Raw genomic sequence first — 18,657 nt, 5'->3', positions numbered from 1 at the left:
TTGTGATAAAAAATGATAGTAGAAATGGAACAAGAACAATATGATGGATGATATGCTAAAATAAAGACAATGAACAAGTAAGTAACCCGAAAAGAGTTATCCTCTTTTCAACACTAGAAGCAACAAGGCTTACAAGGATAAAGAGGGCAACAATCTCCAAATTAGCAAAGCTTTAACAATAACCAAAGATAGTGAGTTGGTGTGTTGTGAAAATGGTGTAGAAAGCTTCATGAGTGCCAAAGAGAGTAATTTTTATTAATCAGACAGCTAGTGTGAGCCATATAGAATCAAAATGAGATATAAAAAGGCAATATGAAGGGACTGGAAATGATCCCAACATCAATGCAAGACCAAAGAGGTGTTACACTGCCAGAATTAGGAAGTGTAATATCCCAATGGCCACCTTCAGTCATGATTTTTTGTAGAATGAATGCACAACTCGTAGATGTCTCTATGGTACACAACCATGTATAATTTGAACCATATGGTCAAGAAAACAAGTATAACAGATGGAAAAGGAAGTTGATGAGATGGGAGTTCGATCATTGTCTTTAATTTCAGCTAAAGTGAATGCCTATGCGATGTGAAATTGCATGAAGTGCAATTTACGACGTTACATTTGTTAAATTTGAATGTATAATTAGGATGATGGTCTTTTTTAGATCACAATCTCTTTTATTTAGGTATAACGATTTGCATGCAACAAGTAGAACATTTTGAATAGTTACTTGAGATGCATTTACTTTTATTTATTTTGAATGTAATTTTACAAATCATGTAAGATAATTGGATATTTTACAATAAAATAAGAAAGAATGACGGCAATAATTTAAACAATAGTAGGAAAGCAACGAAGGCTTAAGTTGCAAAATAAAAAACTAAATGCAATATGAAATCTAGATACAAAACATGGAGTTAATGATTGAATAATAGTACTCAAGAAAGGATGAAATAGGCTCCAATTTATATAAGTAAATGTTATCAAGATCTATGAAAAAAGTTTCAATGCCACACTAATAATGGCCTCTTTATAACAACAAGGTGCAATAGTTGTTGAATCCATCACATAAGTTTTTGAAAGTGATCTTTATTGATTTATAAGAATTCAAGAATTCAAATGTTACCATGGCCATCACTAGCATGGTGTGTGATGGTTTGATAAATTATGTAATGAGTACCTACCCACCAAATTTCAATATTACATCTACAATGAGTTTTATACAGAGAAGATAACCCAACACGATTTAAACAAAGGTTGAGAAGAAAATCTAAGGCAATGGTAGTCATTATATCCTTTGAGGGAGAAAATTAATCACACTTAATTGAACGATATATGTGACGAACAAAAAATAAGGAGGCATGGAATCCCATTGTTCCAAGCATTAAGAAAATCCCATAGCATATGCAAGCATTATAACAAAAGAAAAAAGATGTTTGCATGAATCCTGTCATATTTGATCTTGTAAAGTAATAATATAAGCAAGAACCGAAGATATAAACACCAGTTGATCCTCCACATAACATAGATCTGCAAAAAAAATATCATATAAAATATATCAATTAATTTCAATTAATTTAGAATCATTGGTAAAAGAAATAGATAAATAGTCTCAATCAATGTCAAATTGAAAAATACAATTGACATAACTATTTAACAAATTGAGTATTCCTTTCAAATACACAAACTCTCAATTTACAACAAGTTTAATTTAACAAATCTAGTAGAAAATGCCTTAAATTTATCATCCAAGTCATTATGGATAGATGCACAACAATATTGTGCATGTCAACTTGGAAACACTAACTTGAAAACATTTTATTAGGATTTGTAAATATTCATTTGAAATACATTGTTATGTGATGTTTTATAGGGTTCAACTAGGTAGAAAAAACATTCTTATCCTTTTTGTGTTTCACTCTCTATTATTGTAGTTTTAATATCACAAACTTTTGCATTATCATTACCATTTGGTAGGGGCATAGTTTTACACGTTTTGTTGATAATTTAATTTTTTGGAGGTTTTATATAGACTTAGTTTCACATAACTTTTGAAGTTTTTAATGCAATCTTGTCTCAGGATGAGAAACAGGGAGGCAATCCTACAGCGTCTAAGGTGATTGAAGACTTTAGATCTTTTGTGTCTGATAATGCCCTTTCTGACATTTCACCTTCTAATGGTTAATTTACATGGACAAACCGGAGAACTTCCCTTCACATTGCAAGTAGATTGGACGGGTTTTTCACTTCATATGAATGGATCCTTTAGAAATATACTTTCAGCTCTAAAATTCTATCGTTCTTCGGGTCTGACCATTTTCCTATCGAATTATGCCTAGATAAACATGAAGTTTATCATCATAGATCTTCTTTTAAGTTTGAAAGAATGTGATTTCGGCACCCACATTTTCATGCTCTGCTTCGTCAATGGTGGGTGAGTGCCCCCTTCCGTAGGGGGAACAAAATGTTTCAACTTTATATGAAAATGCAATTTGTAAAAGCATATATCAAAGTCTAGAATAGGGAAGTATTCAAAAATATCTTTACAGAAAAAACAAAGGTAGAGAAGGAATTAAAGGACGTCAATGAACTTATCTTTTCTACTGGGATTAATCCAGAAATTTTCTCAAAGCAGAAACATTTACAAAGCTATTGGGAAGAATTGTGCTCTAGAGAGGAGGAATATTGGAGACAAAAATCAAGGGAATTGTGGCTAAAAGGAGATAAAAATACTAAATTCTTCCAGGCATCTGCAAAGATTAAGAAAGCTACATCTACTATCTTTTCTATAAATGCCTCTTCTTTGGGGAAAAATTAACTAATGAACAAGAAATTAGGGAAGAGGGTGAACTCTTCTATAAAAATCTTCTTTCTCCCTCCCTCCTTTTGTTCCTGAGGAGTCCAGTGTCGACATATTGTTAGACTCCATTCCTTGTCTGATTTCACAACGTGATAATGATTATCTGATGCAACCTTTCTCTCTTGCTGAATTACAAGAGGTGGTAGTTTCGATGGCTCCTGACAAGTCTCCAGACCTTGATGGTTTCACCATACTATTCTTTCAAAAGTGTTGGGACGTTTTAGGCTTTGATCTTTTAATGGCTTTGGAGGAGTCAAGACAAAAAGCTTTTATTCTCAAGAACTTCAATTTAACCCATCTTGCTCTTATCCCCAAATCCAATAACCCTCAATCTTTTGTAGATTTAAGGCCCATCTCCTTGTGTAATTCAGTGTACAAGATTTTCACAAAAGCTATATATCTCCAGTTAAAATCTTTGATACCTAAAGTAATATCTCTTCAACAAGGAGGTTTTGTTCCTGGCAGGGAAACATCAGAAGGTGCGCTTGTGGCCCATGAAGTTTTGCACACAATTAACTCTTCACGGCCCCCTACTTTTATAGCTAAATTAGACATGTTGAAAGCATATGATAAAGTATGTTGGTCCTTTCTTTTGAGAGTGCTTAAAATGTTTGGCTTCTCAGATAAGTGGTGCAAATGGATCAAAAATTGCCTCTCTGGGCACATTTTTCAATTATTGTTAATGGTAATCCTTCTGGGTTTTTTCAAGCCACCCACGGGGTTCGACAAGGTGACCCACTATCACCTTTTCTTTTCATTATCATGGCAGAAGCTTTTAGCAGATTGGTCAATAAGAAGTTGAGTTTGGGTTTTTGGAAGGGGGTATGCATCCCTAATACCTCAATTTCTATCACCCACACTTTATTTGCAGATGATACACTTTTATTTGGTTGTTCCAATATACAAGAAGCAAGGCATATTAAGAAAATATTGGACATATATACTTCCGGATCTGGACAGAAAATCAATGCGCAAAAATCTAAACTACTCATATTCAATACTTCTGAAATGGTGTCTAACAACATTATCCAAACATTGGGGCTTTCTAGTGGATTCTCTTCCATCATCATACTTGGGTATCCCTTTCTTTATGGGAGTAGGGAAACCTTCTTTTTGGAATTATGTGATTGACAGATTAAAAAGAAAAATTTATGTGTGGAAAGCTAGATGGTTATCTCTGTCAGGCAGAATCCTTCTTGTCAAAATTGTTCTGCCTACAATTCCAAACTACTACATTTCAGTCCTTCAAGCCCCAAAATCTATTGTCTCTCATATCAAGAAAATTATTCAGAATTTTATTTGGAAAGGTAATCTTTCAGAAGATAAAAAAATCCCACTTGTGTCTCTCAACAAAATGACTCCAAGCAAATCTACGGGTGGGGTGGGTATACACGATCTTTCAAAAAGGAATAAGGCCTTTGGGGGAAAGCTAGTTTGGAATATGTATGAAAACCACATGCTTTGTGGTGTCAAATTATGCAAGCAAAGTATTTAGATACTCCTACCCCTTCAGGTATATTTACTATCCTTGATCCTCCATCAGGGTCTGCAGTTTGGAACTTCATGATGGACTCTAGGAATGTGATTACTAGATACTTATCGTGGCAAGTACATAGTGGCAAAGAAGTCAACTTTTGGCATGATTCATGGAGTGGTCTCCCCCCTCTCAATCTTGAGGAGTCCCTAGTAGATGTGATCCCTATATTTACTGCTCATTGGGGTTCTCACCTTTATGATTACATAGATGATCTTGAGAAGCCTTCAAATCATTTCATTTGGAAGAAGCCAACTCTACTCCCAATCTCCCTAGGTCAAAAGGTAAAATTTTCTCTGATTCTCAAGAACCACATTATCTTTATCTCTAATGTTTTGGACAAATTGATATGGTGCCCTGCGAAGAATGGAAAGTACTCTATCAAGGATGTTGATTCAAGTAGCATCGATCAGATAAAACCATATACCTATCTGTTTATATCAAATGAAGAAAGATGGTAATGCAGATATATATTTCATATGAATGATTTATATATCGAACCTCTTCATTATCGAATTGCAATTAATACATGTCCAAAACATTATTGATATATAATCGGGTTATATTAGAATTGACCCGAATTAGTTATTGGGCTTGTTTGCTTTGATACCGATTCATTATCGGGTGTGTTTACAATGGCACAGATTAGTTATCGTAGACACCAAATGGATTGGTTGCCATATGGAAGAGTCACGACCAAGTGACATCTTGGTCGGACATGTCTAAAAGACATATCTGATCAAGGTGCCACTTGATCGTGACTACCTTACTATATATGCATCATTCGAAAGAAAGGGGATGACATTGAAAACGATACATGTTCATCCTCCATACCTACAACAAAAGAAAGACAACAATATTATTGTCATAATCATAATACCTAAATCTGAAATATACCATCTTGCATATAACTTGTTCATTAAATTGGAAACTACAATAACAATTACATGGTATCAGAGCCAAGTTATAGAACCTGAGGCTATTCAATTTTGTGGAAAATTTAAGAACTAGTTTATATCAAGGATTCTATTTCTCTAATGACCAATGCTATGAGATTCGAAGATAGACTTGGTGTGGGTGATGATTTCTCCACACGGAAGTTTAGAATCAAGATGATTCTAAGGGAGAGCAAAGTCAAAACTTTTATCAAGACTGAATCTACAGAACCAAAGACTGAACCTGACAAAACATCATGGTTAGAAGGAAATGAAAAAGCAATCAAATTTATTGTTGATGGGGTGAGAAATAACATAATGCCCATTATAAAGAAACATGAAACGGCTTTTGAAATGTTCAAAGCACTTGTGAACACATTTGAGATATCAAATGCAAGTCGAACTCTAGCCTTGAAGTGAGAAATCAATCATATAACCATGAACAAAGGAGAGACAGTAAACACCTACTTCATGAGGATCTCAACTCTAAGAGATGAACTAGCTACTCTAAGATATGAGATTCAGATAAAAGAGTTAACACTCATTGCTCTAGATGGGTTACCTAGTACATGGGAAACATTTGTCCAGGGCATCAGTGCAAGGGACAAATATCCTGAGTTTGAAAGACTAAGAGATGATTGTCTCCAAGAGGAATCTAGACTGAATAAGAAAGGAATAAAACATAAGAATATAGATGAAGACCTACAAGTCCTAAACACTAACTCCACCAAGCAAAATAAGAAAAGGCAGTTTAGGAAGAGAAAAGGTCATCAAGGCAAGAACACTTCAAAAAAGGACTTATCTCACATCCAATGTTACAGATGTGATTAGTTTGAACACTATGTTGCAAAGTGCCCGGAAAGAACCAAGCAACATGCTACATTTGCCAAAGCAGGAAAGACTAAAGGGGAAGATGACTCCAGAAAGTATGTATTCTACTCAACACTCACAAGCCAAGCTTCTAACAAGATCAACTCATGGGTGATTGACAGTGGTTCATCTAGGCACATCACAGGGTTTAGAGAAGTACTTGACTCCATGACAGAGGAGAGTAATGAGGAAATAACCATCGGAGATGACTCCTTACATCTAGTCAGAGGAATGGGAACCTGCACCATCAAATTGAAGACAGGCATATCCTTACGACTCGAAGGAGTACTATATGTCCCCGACATCAAAAGGAATCTAGTCTCTATATCAGCACTCGAAGATAATGGATACAGAGTGACATTCATGGACAATAGAGTATTGGCTTGGCCAAAGAACTCTTCCATCAAGAAGGCAAAGACCATTGCACAGAGACAAGGCTATTTGTATGAGCTGTGCATAGAACCCAACCTAGCCCTAATCGATGAAGCCACTAATGCAAATGAAGTTTGGCATAGAAGATTAGGCCATTTGAATTTTAGGGCATTATAATGGAAAACCTTGTCACAGGTCTACCTAAGTTAAAACAAGATCATTCAGGGGCATGCAAAGGATGTGCCCTATGTAAAAATACCAAGGGTACATTCCAAAATAGTACTAGGAAAACTAGTAAAGTTCTAGAGTTAATTCATTCTGATGTATGTGGACCTATATCCGTACCATCTCTAGGGGGATTCTTGTATTATGTAATATTTGTTGATGACTACTCTAGGAAGACTTGGATCTACTTTCTGAAATGTAAAGAATCAGAAGAGATCCTCTCTAGGTTTAAAGAATTTAAATCACTAACTAAAAACTACTTTGGAAACAAAGTTAAAACCCTAAGAACTGACAATGGGGGAGAATACACATCAGATTCGTTTAGAGAATTTTGTAGAGATAATGGGATTAAGAGGGAGCTTACTATACCTTATAGCCCCCAACAAAATGGGGTAGCTGAAAGAAAAAATAGGACTATAGTCAAAGCTACCAAGGCCATGATTCTAGATCAAAACCTTAACACAAATCTCTGAGCAAAAGCATCCATCACTGTTGTATATATACAGAACAGATGCCCACACTCCCATCTTGAAGATAAAATTCTTGAGGAAGTATTCACTAAAATTAAGCTAGATATCAGCCACCTTAGGATATTTGGGTGTCCTGTCTATATCCATGTACCTAAAGAAAAAAGACTAAAACTAGACCCTTCTGGAAAAAGAGGAATGATTGTAGGATATAGTGAAACCTCCAAAGCCTATAGAATCTATGTACTTGGTCAAAGAAATATTGAACTAAGTAGGGATGTAATCTTTGAGGAAGACTTAGCCTTCAAAAGAGCTCAAAGCTCCATAGAACCTGAAATCTATGTCCCTATTTCTAACTTAGATGAAGATCCTGCTCCTGAGTTTCAGAGGGAGAATCTAGATGAAACTGAAAATGAAAATGAACACTCACCTAGAAATCTCAAGAAAAGACCACTATGGGCCACCAAAATAGTAGAAGAAGCTCAAAGGTTTGCTGCTCCTTCAGGAACCTTCAAAGAAAGCAAAAAGCCTAATAAATTTACTAGCTATGTTGCTCTTATGAATGATCTATCTAAAAATGAACCTGAATATGTAACTGATGCCCTTAAACATCAAGTATGGAAGGATGCTATGTCTGAAGAGTATCAATCCATAATGAAAAATGATGTATGGGAGATTATTCCTAGGCCAACTAAGAAATCTGTTGTTTCTTCTAAATGGCTTTTTAAGATCAAACATGCAACAGATGGCAGTATTGAAAAACATAAGGCAAGATTTGTAGCCAGAGAGTTCTCTCAAAAGGAAGGAATAGACTATGAAGAGACATTTGCTCCCGTAGCCAGATATAAATAAGGACTGTGCTAGCCATTGCAGCAACAAAAGGATGGAAGGTACACCAAATGGATATAAAGACAACTTTTCTTAATGGAGAGATCTCTGAAGAAGTATACCTAGAGCAACCTGAAGGGTTTGAGATTCATCATGCAGAGTCTCATGTGTGTAGACTCAAGAAAGCTCTATATGGGCTTAAACAGGCTCCCAGGGCCTGGTATGAAAGAATTGACACATATCTATCAAAACTAAGTTTCTCTAAAAATGATGCGGATCCTAATCTCTACTACAAACATAACAAAGGTGATATGCTAATATTGATTTTATATGTTGATGACTTATTAATCACAAGAGAAGATCACCCTATAGATCAATGCAAGAAAGATCTATTGAAAGAATTTGATATGAAGGATTTGGGATTCCTTCATTATTTCCTAGGGTTGGAAGTATGGCAGAATTCTGATAACATTATTCTAAACCAAGGCAAGTATACCTTGGACATTCTGAAGCGATTTGGAATGCTAAACTGTAGACCCATGACCGCTCCAATGGAAACCAATCTTCATAAACTTAAAGAAGCAGTAGCAGAATCACCTTCTACTGACCCCACTCTATACAGGCAGATGATTGGGTCTCTTATGTACCTCTAGTAAATACAAGACCAGATATCTGCTATGCAGTGAATGCTTTGAGTCAATTTATGTGTGAGCCAAAGGAGATACACCTGGTTGCAATAAAACACATTATGAGATATTTACAAGGCACCTTGAATCTTGGTCTCAAGTATGAGAAAGTTGATCTTAATCCACACGGATTCACAGATTCAGATTGGGCTGGAAGTGTGACTGACGGGAAAAGCACCTCTATGTGTTGCTTCAGTTTGGGATCAGCCATGATATCTTGGATCAACAGAAAGCAGTCTTCTGTAGCGCAAAGTTCTACCGAGGCTAAATACATTGCGGCCTCCATGGCTACTCAAGAAGCAGTGTGGCTTAGAAAATTACTTGTGGGATTGTTTGGTGATCCTATCAAGCCTACTATTATCCATTGCGACAATCAAAGCTGCATAAAACTTTCAGTGAATCCAGTGTTCCATGATAGATCCAAGCATATTGAGATTCCATACCATTACGTGCGAGATATGGTAGACAAAAATGTGATCCAATTGGAGTATGTGAATACAAGAGACTAGACTGCAGATATTCTGACCAAACCCCTTTCCAGAGTGAAGGTTGATCACTTCAGAAAAGGTTTGGGTATGATAGAAAGGTAATCTGTTTTGTAACCTATACTTGCATATCAGTAAGATGTTTAATGTGTAAACTTCTTTGTCGTGTTAGGACTTCTATGGGTGTAACCCCCTGTGTTCATATTCAAGAAGTGACGACTTCTCAAATATTGTACACTTGTATGGGAACATCATAAGGTGATGATCTTATGATGTTCAAACCAGTTATCGTGATAGGATCTCTGGTATGTCATGGATGTGTCATGATTGTGTTGTGATATTACATTTGAAATAGAATGCTAGTGCACTTATCACAACTTGGATATGTTGAAAATTGAATTATTTTCATATGATTATCCTTAGTATTGCATGTGTAGGTAATACTGACATCACGTGCTTAGGTGATATCATGTCATTACAAATTGACTAACCCCTTGTATCACATGTTTAGGTGATACTTCATAATTGAATGGTATAATCCTATGTAGAGTAAGATTATGAAACCTCATAAGGAATCCTGACCATCATAAGAAATGAGATGATAGATATGGTAACTTTATCTTCCCTAGCTAAGAGGGAGTGTTGATCCAAGTAGCATCGATCAGAGAAAACCATATACCTATCTATTTATATCTGCAGACACCCAAAATTGTCATGTCTAATTAAATAAATATTTTATTTATTTAATTATCTAAGCCTAATTCTTCTATTAATTAAATAAATCTTTATTTATTTAATTAATTCATTTATCCTCTTCTAGCCTTATTTCTCATTTGAATAAATACATTTATTTATTTAAATTATCATTTTCCTAAATTAAATAAATATCTTATTTATTTAATTGATCTCATTTCTTCTATTAATTAAATAAATCTTTATTTATTTAATTAATTCATTAGCCTTTTTCTACATGACACATGTCATTCATCTCTTAATTCTTACACTACCTACCTCTTTCATTATTTTATTATTTCTTCTACCTACCCTCTAATCCTAGCCGACCTCTTTTTACACCTCTCAATCTTATCCCTCCATTTCATATAGTGTCTTCTATTTAAGGAGATGCTTCTTTCATTATCAAACCCTAATGAGTTAATGAACTATTTTTGATCATTTGACTATACTATGATCCTACTTGCAACCACATTCCATTCTTTGTTAAGCTCTTGTGCACATAAAATCTGGGAGCAAATATATCAAGCAAGATCAATGGAGATAGGAAGAATGGAGATCAAAACTCTATTGTACATATAATGGTATAATCTTTGTGATTTCATTTGATTTGCATTGTCTTAGGTAATCTTCATATGTTATGGTGGATCTTTGTTGTTGTTAGGTTAGGGTTTGGTGGTTGAATTCATTTAGCTTTTCAATTTTGTTATTATTGTTATCCATTTTCACCATATACATTTTGGCACGCCCTGTGGGACATGGATTTTTGTTAGATCTGTGTTTTTTGCAGATTTTTCTAAACCTATATTGCTGTTTTGTAAAACAATTTGGAGAATAACCTTGTGCAGCTAGGGTTTTGAACCAAAAATCACGATCTTGGAGAGATTTGATCATATCTCACAAACGGCTAAGAAATTTTGCACCAAATTTTTTTTGCAGGTTGAAGAAAGTATCAAGAGCTCTCAATAAAAAATTCAGATTTTTTGGAGCGCATTTTCATTTTCTATGAATTTTTTATGATTTTTCAAAACAAATTAATTTTGAGAGCAAATGAGAGAATTTTTCAGATTTTCTTACATTTTTGGAAATCTCTCATAATTATACACAGGATCTATTCTTTGTGATTTTAATTTTGATGCAAAATATTTCCCTAAAAATCGGATCTTTAAAAATTAGGGTTTTTCCTTATTTTGATCATATCTCACAAACGGCTTTGAATTTTGGCATCAAATTATTTGTGCAGTTCAGAAAAAGTATCAGAAGGATCCAGTACAAATTTCAGATTTTTTGGATCGATTTTGCAATTTATATGAATTGTTTATGATTTTTCATAAAAAATTACATTTGAGAGCAAATTAGCAATTTTTTTGGATTTTCTTACATTTTTGGAAATCTCTCAGAATTATACATAGGATCTGGTCTTTGTGATTTTAAATTTGATGCAAAAAAATTCCTCAAAAATTAAATCTTTAAAAATTAGGGTTTTGCATTATTTTACTCATATCTCACAAACTGCTTGGATTTGTTGCAGAAATTTTTTTATGCAAGTTTGGAAGACCATCAAGACTCTCCAGTAAAAATTTCAGATTTTTTGGATCGATTTTGCATTTTATATGAATTTTTTATGATTTTTTATAAAAAATTAATTTTTGGAGCAAATTAGCAAACTTTTTGGATTTTCTTACATTTTTGGAAATCTCTTGAAATTTTACAGGTGGTCTTTTTTTATGATGAATCAGATCTTTGAATTGGTCAACAAAACACATTGTTGAAGGCCCCTATTTCACAAAGTCTTTTGGATCTAAAATTTACCTAACTTGTGTGCTTGCAGGAAGGGGTGATCATTTGAAACAATTCAAACTACTAACAACTCTTTGTTGCAGGTCCTTGACAAGGGTTTTTTTGGATTTTTATTGTGTGCCTTGTTTTCATAGACTAGCAAACACTTCCATTGGTGCACTAAAATTGAATCATTGTCTTTTGTGTCTTGAGCAATAGGCTCTTTTTGTTTAATCTTTAGAGGGTCTGTCTTCCCGTGTGGTCATTAGGACTACTAGTGAGAAGAGAACGACCCAAGTGGTAGCGAAGAAAACCCACCTCTTCTGAACCACTATAAACAAATGTATTCATAGTGAAAACTATGAATAACGTGTGCTGATTAGTTCATACCGACACTATGTCTCCCAATAAACCTGTTTGATCAAATTTATTTGATCAGTTGTAGGGCGTAACCCCTACCGACTGGGAGTCTTCTGTATTTACAGAGCTGAAAGTGCCGCATGTATGGCCACACGAGCGGATGCCCTTACTAGCACCTTTTTGTTTTAGAAGCCCAAATCCTTCTAGTTGTTGGGGCAGGAGGTCGGACCTCTGGTAGCAGCCCACACACATACGGTTCTTAGTAGAGATACAAAGTTCGCCACGGGGAGTTTTCGTGGGGATTGATGCTTGGCTGACCCAAGAAGTGAGTGCCGAGGGTGGAGCCAATGAGGTCAAGCATCTAAGTATCCGCTCTGAATAGCGTAGCCTCGGGGGTAAAACCCCAGGTGGGATCAACAACTATTGTCTTGGCCAGCCATAAGAATTGTGCTTGACTTATTTTAAACATTCAAGCATTCAAGACCAAACAGCAAAACATTGTGTCTTCAAGTGTATGCAAAACATTTTTACATCAAACAACACACTTTTTTTGGAGTCATTGTCAGTCTAAACACTTGCAAATATTGAGTCCTCATCAATATTGTGTCCTCTTGTCACGAAAAATAGTCAAACATTCAGATTTGGTCACAACCAACAACTTCACAAATTGGAAAAATTTTACAGTCCAGCAAACAAGAGCAATCAGTTTCGAAATTCTTGAGCTTCCTAGGTTGTTTCTCCAGGTTTTCATCTAGCATTCAACTTGTCTTTGGGTCTCACAAAGTCCATCATTGCTTCACATCTTGCTTTACATTCACACTTGTCTAAACTTCAGTCAAAAGGTCACTTGCTTGTCCTCATCATACTTTGTCAACACACTACATACAACAATACTTTGCTAAGTGGTCCCTCATCAAGGTCTATCACCTTTGGGTCTCATTTGGTCTTACTTAGAGTCAAGGTCAACTTACCTCATCAAGAGAAACTATCCTCTCTTTGGAAGTCACACCTACTCTACTACATACATACTTGGTCTTACACTTTGGACATTGCAAGTACACCTCAGATTCATTTACACTCCATCCAACTCTTGGTCTTCCACACTTTTTCCATTTTCATCTAGTCTCACACATCTTGGTCAATACCTAGTTCATGGTTGAAACTCGTCTTCAAAAATCTAGGAGAGAAACTAAAGAGGCTCAAGAGTCCGCAAACATGAGTTCTTATGAGTATGACAATGATGTCTTTTTCAATACTGATCATAACACATTACCTGACATGGATGCCTATAGAAACATTCCAAATGTTGAGAACATGGACACTACAAACAACAATGATACACACAATGACAATATGGACAACTTTTCAGTACATTCAGCAAATGTGGAAAAATCCATTATGGACCCCCGCTTCAATCGACTGATTGAGGAAATAATGAGGAGAGATAGACAATACTTCTTACAAATGATGGCACAAAGTGGAGCCAAGATACCTTATGATTTTGACATGTCTCAAATAATGGAAAATCGACCTTTGCAACAACCTCACTCCAACATGGATCAAAGAAGGCCTAATAGTGGAGGCAATAAAGGACCACATATGGTACCTGAATCATCATCGTCTTTGTTTTAAAAACTAGAGGTCCCACATACACATGGTCAAGCATATGATACTCACATTCGCAGACCATTATGGAAGTCTTATGCAGAAAGATATGCTCAATCACATACAAATGCTAAGGATCAACCACCAAAGCAATTGGATATTCAAAGGCATGCTCAAAATTTGGACACAAGGAAACCCCGTGTCAAATTTGTGGGCAACACATTAGAACATGACATGCCTGTAGAGTATGGTATACATGGACAAAATAGATATTTCGTTCCTCAACATGAATCTATACCAAGTGGTCCATATATGCAGCATCGCTATACACCTCCTCCATATGAACATGTGTATGATCAATATCATCCATATATGCAACATGCTTCTCCTCCAATTGGTGCCTCAAGCATGGGGTATGGTCCAAGAAGTCGATCTCCACCTAAGAGCAATTTGGAGCAACAAATCAGGGACTTACAAAAGAAAATGGAGGACATAAATTTGATAAGTATAGAGGAAAAGGGGATCCTAAGGCACACATAAGACAGTTTTTCATAGCTTGCATTGAAGTAGCTTCAGAAGAGACATATTTGATGAGATTATTCCCACAAAGCTTAGGTGATCAAGCTATGGAATGGTTCTCCCAACTCCCACCTGGTATTAAGTCATGGGGTGACTTAGCAGAGGCATTTATTCAACATTTCTCCTACAATATAGAGACAGACATATCAGTCACTACTTTATGCAACACCAAGCAAAAAGAGGGAGAGTCTTTTGCATCAATTTTACAAAGATGGAGAAATTTAGCCAGCAGATGCTCTTGTGAAATTCCACAAAAAAAAATGGTAGAGATGTTCACACAAAACGTTAACAAAGACATTGGTTATGATCTAAAAAAAGCTTGTTTGTCCACCTTCAAGGATGTCATTGAAAAAGGCTTAGCAACAGAGAAGGTCCTAATTGAACAAGGAGTCATTAAGATATTCAAGGAAAACAAAGATGACTTTAAAGGAAAAGACAAGCCAAGATTTTGGAATAAAAACAAGAACACAGTCAATGATGGTGTTGTTGATGCCAATATAGTGCGACCCAAATTCATCTTTTCGGGATCAAGTTCTACAAACAATCAAGTGAATACTCAAACAACTTCTAGATCACGAAGGAAGTACACCCCATTAGGAGAACCAGTTGAGTCAGTCTTCAAAAAGTTAGTGGCAAACAAGGTAATCACAGTTCCAGATTTTCCTCCATATGAACCAAAGGTTAAACCAAATTGGTGGAATGATGATGAGTATTGTGAATTTCATAAGAGCAAGGGTCATAAGATAGGAAATTGTCATTGACTGAAGAACATCGTACAAGATCTCATTGATAGAGGTGACATTGAGATTGAGGGACACTCATCCAATCAAGAACATGAGATGTTTAAGGAGTTGTTCCCAAAGCATGACAAGGGAAAAGCTAAAGCCACAGATGATCAAACCAACTATACTAGAGCACCTTACAACTATGATTCAACCATCAATCACATCTCGATGGATAATTATGTCTCTACTATTATCATCAAGGACAAAAAACATGAGAATTCTACCCGGAGACCCAAGATTGTCCTAAAAGGTGTTGGATCTTCTTCCGAACCTACCTCTGAATGTCATGTTACAACCCGTAGAGGTAAAATCACTTTGCAAGGTGCTCCAGCCAAGAACATCGTTTCCTCATCAACCAAACCTGAGTATGACCTTGTAGAAAAATTAGAGAAGACACCTACGCTCATCTCCATTCTTGAGCTCCTACGCATATCCCCCGCACATAAATCCATTCTCGACAAAATCTTGAGAGAAACTGTCGTTCCTACTGATCTAAACGTGGACCAGTTTCAAGCCATGGTGGGTTACCTTTCCATTCCACACTCCCTTACATTCACAAAAGCCGATGACGCCTCCGTAAGTCAGCCACATAATGCACCACTACATGTTGAAGCCTTCATACACAAACATCGAATAAAACGAGTCCTGATAGATGGAGGAGCTGGTCTAAACATTTGTACATTGAGAACAATTAAACAATTAGGATATTTTGATAAAGCTATGAATTCTACAAACAAAATTACTATCAAAGCATATGATCATGAAGAACGTTCATCCAAGGGCACAATCACCTTACCTGTCAGAGTTGGGCCAGTTACAAAGGATGTGGTTTGTCAAGTCCTTGATTTAGATCTCACATACAATATACTTTTGGGACGTCCATGGATTCATGAGATGTGCACAATACCATCAACATATCATCGATGTATTAAGTTTCCACACAATGGAGTTGAAGTGACTGTCAAAGCTGACCCAAATCCATTCATATATTGCAACAATCTGCGACCTCAGTCAGAAACAATAGTCCCAGTCAATAGAGAAGCAATTTCATCATCAACATATGTGGATCCAGAATCCTTGAAAGCTTCTACATCCAAACAATCAGAGCTGAAAGAAAAGTTCAAGATTAAAGACTTGGGATGTGGTGAGTATATCTTTCATGTTGATCAACTCCCACTATCTGCTAAGATATTTAGTCGACAAGAACAAACTACAAACAATTTGCAATGTCAAGGAATTGGGTGTGAACCACCTAGTGTTGTGGCTACTAAGTCTAAATGCAAATCTCCTTTAGTGGTGCAAGCAACTCTTGATATCAATAGTCCTAAGAGTGGTTCCAGCAAAGAATCTATTGAGCATATTGCCATCCCTCTTGAGAACTCACATAGCCTTACTATTTCATCCACTCATTCCATTTCCACTCCACTTCCAGACTTGGACCAACAAGAATTACAAAAGCCCTCACTCATTGGGGATCAAAAATCAAGCTTTGAAAAGAAAAATCTAAAAGTCAAAAATAAAGAAAAGTCCTTTAGTCCAAATCAAAATCAAAAGCTATTGGACTTTGGAAAAATCAAAGTCAAGGATAAAAATCCTATGAAGCAAAAAGAGAAAGAGTTGATCTCCCCTAATATCAAAATAACTGGGGGCAAAAGTTCTAAACTTTCAAGTCAAAAAGCATACTTGTTGATCCTAAGTCTCCATCATGCTATCCTACTTTCACTTCTTTTCACAATCATAAGCCTTCATAACTCATCCACTTGTTCCACACATCCTTTCCCTTCTGGTGATACATCATGGACCTTTAATGGAACTTCCTTGAAGGACTTTGTTATCAGGGATGCCCAAACTTCTTTAGGTGACACGCATACGGGCCTTTGTAGTCCACACACTAGTAATTCTATCTCAGTTCCTTCATCAAGGAAGACAGTCACTCAAGCTACACATCATTCAGTCAATGAACAATGCAGGTACAATCACAAAGTCAAGCCTCACACATTTGAGGTAGGGGACTTCGTTCTCAAGGAAAATCCTAAAAATCAGCAAGACAGAGAGAAGAAGGGCAAGTTTGAACCAAATTGGCTTGATCCTTACATCATTATAGCAGTATATGGATCTGGGGCATATCAACTCTCAACTACAGAAGGTGAACCTTTGGAGGATCCTATCAACAGCATGCACCTTCGCAGGTTCTACACATAGCTCTTTGGAATATCTTAATTCAAAAATACAAAAAAATCAAAAATTTCAAAAATACAAAAAAAAATCAAAAAATTCAAAAATACAAAAAAAATTATAAAACAAAAAAAATCGTTACTTGGTGAAAACCTGGCAAACAAGCGCCTTGTGACACAAAAAACATTGAAAAATTGAAAAAGGTAAAGAGAAATAATTTCGTCCAACGGTGAAAACCACTTCGGTGGCGCCCTGGGCAAGTACCATGGTGAAAACTGGGTCACCAGCGCCATGCGTAGAGACATTGCTCCTCCCTCCTTCAGGATTCACTTTCATCCTTTCACTTTGCACACACTCACGACCAATTCATTCATAATAAACTTACCCATTCCCATCATGGCTTGTTATTGATCTACCCAAGATTGGTTAGCCATTCATAATAAACCTCCCTTTCCATCCATAATAAATCAGATCCTATCTGTGGCTATGGCAAATCCTATGTCTAGTGATGGGTGTGGAACTAAGAACATCACATGTTTCAAGGAGTATAGTTTCTTCCAACTTCCTTCAGTCTATCCGCGCACAATCCGCAATAAAACAACATCTGCATCGCCAGTCCGCAATAAAGTTTCATCTTCTCCGCAATAAAGTATCAGCTTCATGGATTCAGTCAGTTTCAGATGAGACAGCAGCAACAATGAGCTTCAACAAATCAAATCTTTCAACAGACTCGAACAACATATGGTTCGGTGCTATCTATCATTTTTGTGAAAGTAAACATTGTGACCACAATCAAATAAGACTTATACAAGTGACAAGAGACACTAAACTTGAGGACTACAGTGGATGTTGGTGTCGAGTCTTGGTTTTCTTTTGATTTTATCTTTAGGTGACATGTCTTTTAGCTTTTTCTGGATGTCTCTAACTAGAGATTCTATCTCCAGGATGTCTTTGACTAGGAAGGCGAGGATGGGGTATCGTCACCTATTTGTATTTGCTGTCTGTGGATTGTCTTTTAGTAATGCTATGACTTGTCCAAGGATATGAGGACACTGTGAGTCTAGTGTGAACTTGTTTGTGACTGTCTTATCTCCATGCAAACAGGTACAATGACTTTCTGGGTCGAACATATGCCTCGATTGTCATAACCTACTTGCCATAATAAAGCTCAATGATGATAACGCACAAGAAGCTCTTTCACTTTTATATCTTCTGTCTTTCATCCCCCTTTCTTGATTGACTTCCATCGTCCTTCTTGAGTTCGCGTAGCCTGCTATCACATGATTGAGTATAATGACACACCAAAAACATTTGCATTTCATGTAGTTGCACTTGCATTACCACATATAAGCATTTCATACATACATATAAATATCACAACT

The 18,657-nt window shown here is 36.1% G+C and overlaps 1 protein-coding gene across 3 annotated transcripts in view; it reads right to left on the bottom strand.

Annotated features, from left to right (window-relative positions):
- Window positions 1-1,067: 1,067 nt before the first annotated feature.
- The window catches only part of LOC131062453 (transmembrane 9 superfamily member 2-like), a 29,227-nt gene continuing 11,637 nt past the window's right edge, over window positions 1,068-18,657 (bottom strand). For all 3 annotated transcript variants that reach the window (XM_059209691.1, XM_059209690.1, XM_059209692.1), the window contains one exon: window positions 1,068-1,528. In XM_059209691.1, coding sequence (XP_059065674.1) covers window positions 1,309-1,528 — 220 coding nt within the window. In that variant the 3' untranslated portion in view covers window positions 1,068-1,308. The remainder of the gene's footprint in view (window positions 1,529-18,657) is intronic.

The sequence above is a fragment of the Cryptomeria japonica genome, chromosome 8, assembly GCF_030272615.1.
Source record: "Cryptomeria japonica chromosome 8, Sugi_1.0, whole genome shotgun sequence".
Classification (NCBI taxonomy): Eukaryota; Viridiplantae; Streptophyta; class Pinopsida; order Cupressales; family Cupressaceae; genus Cryptomeria; species Cryptomeria japonica.
This window is presented reverse-complemented; position numbering and strand designations above follow the sequence as displayed.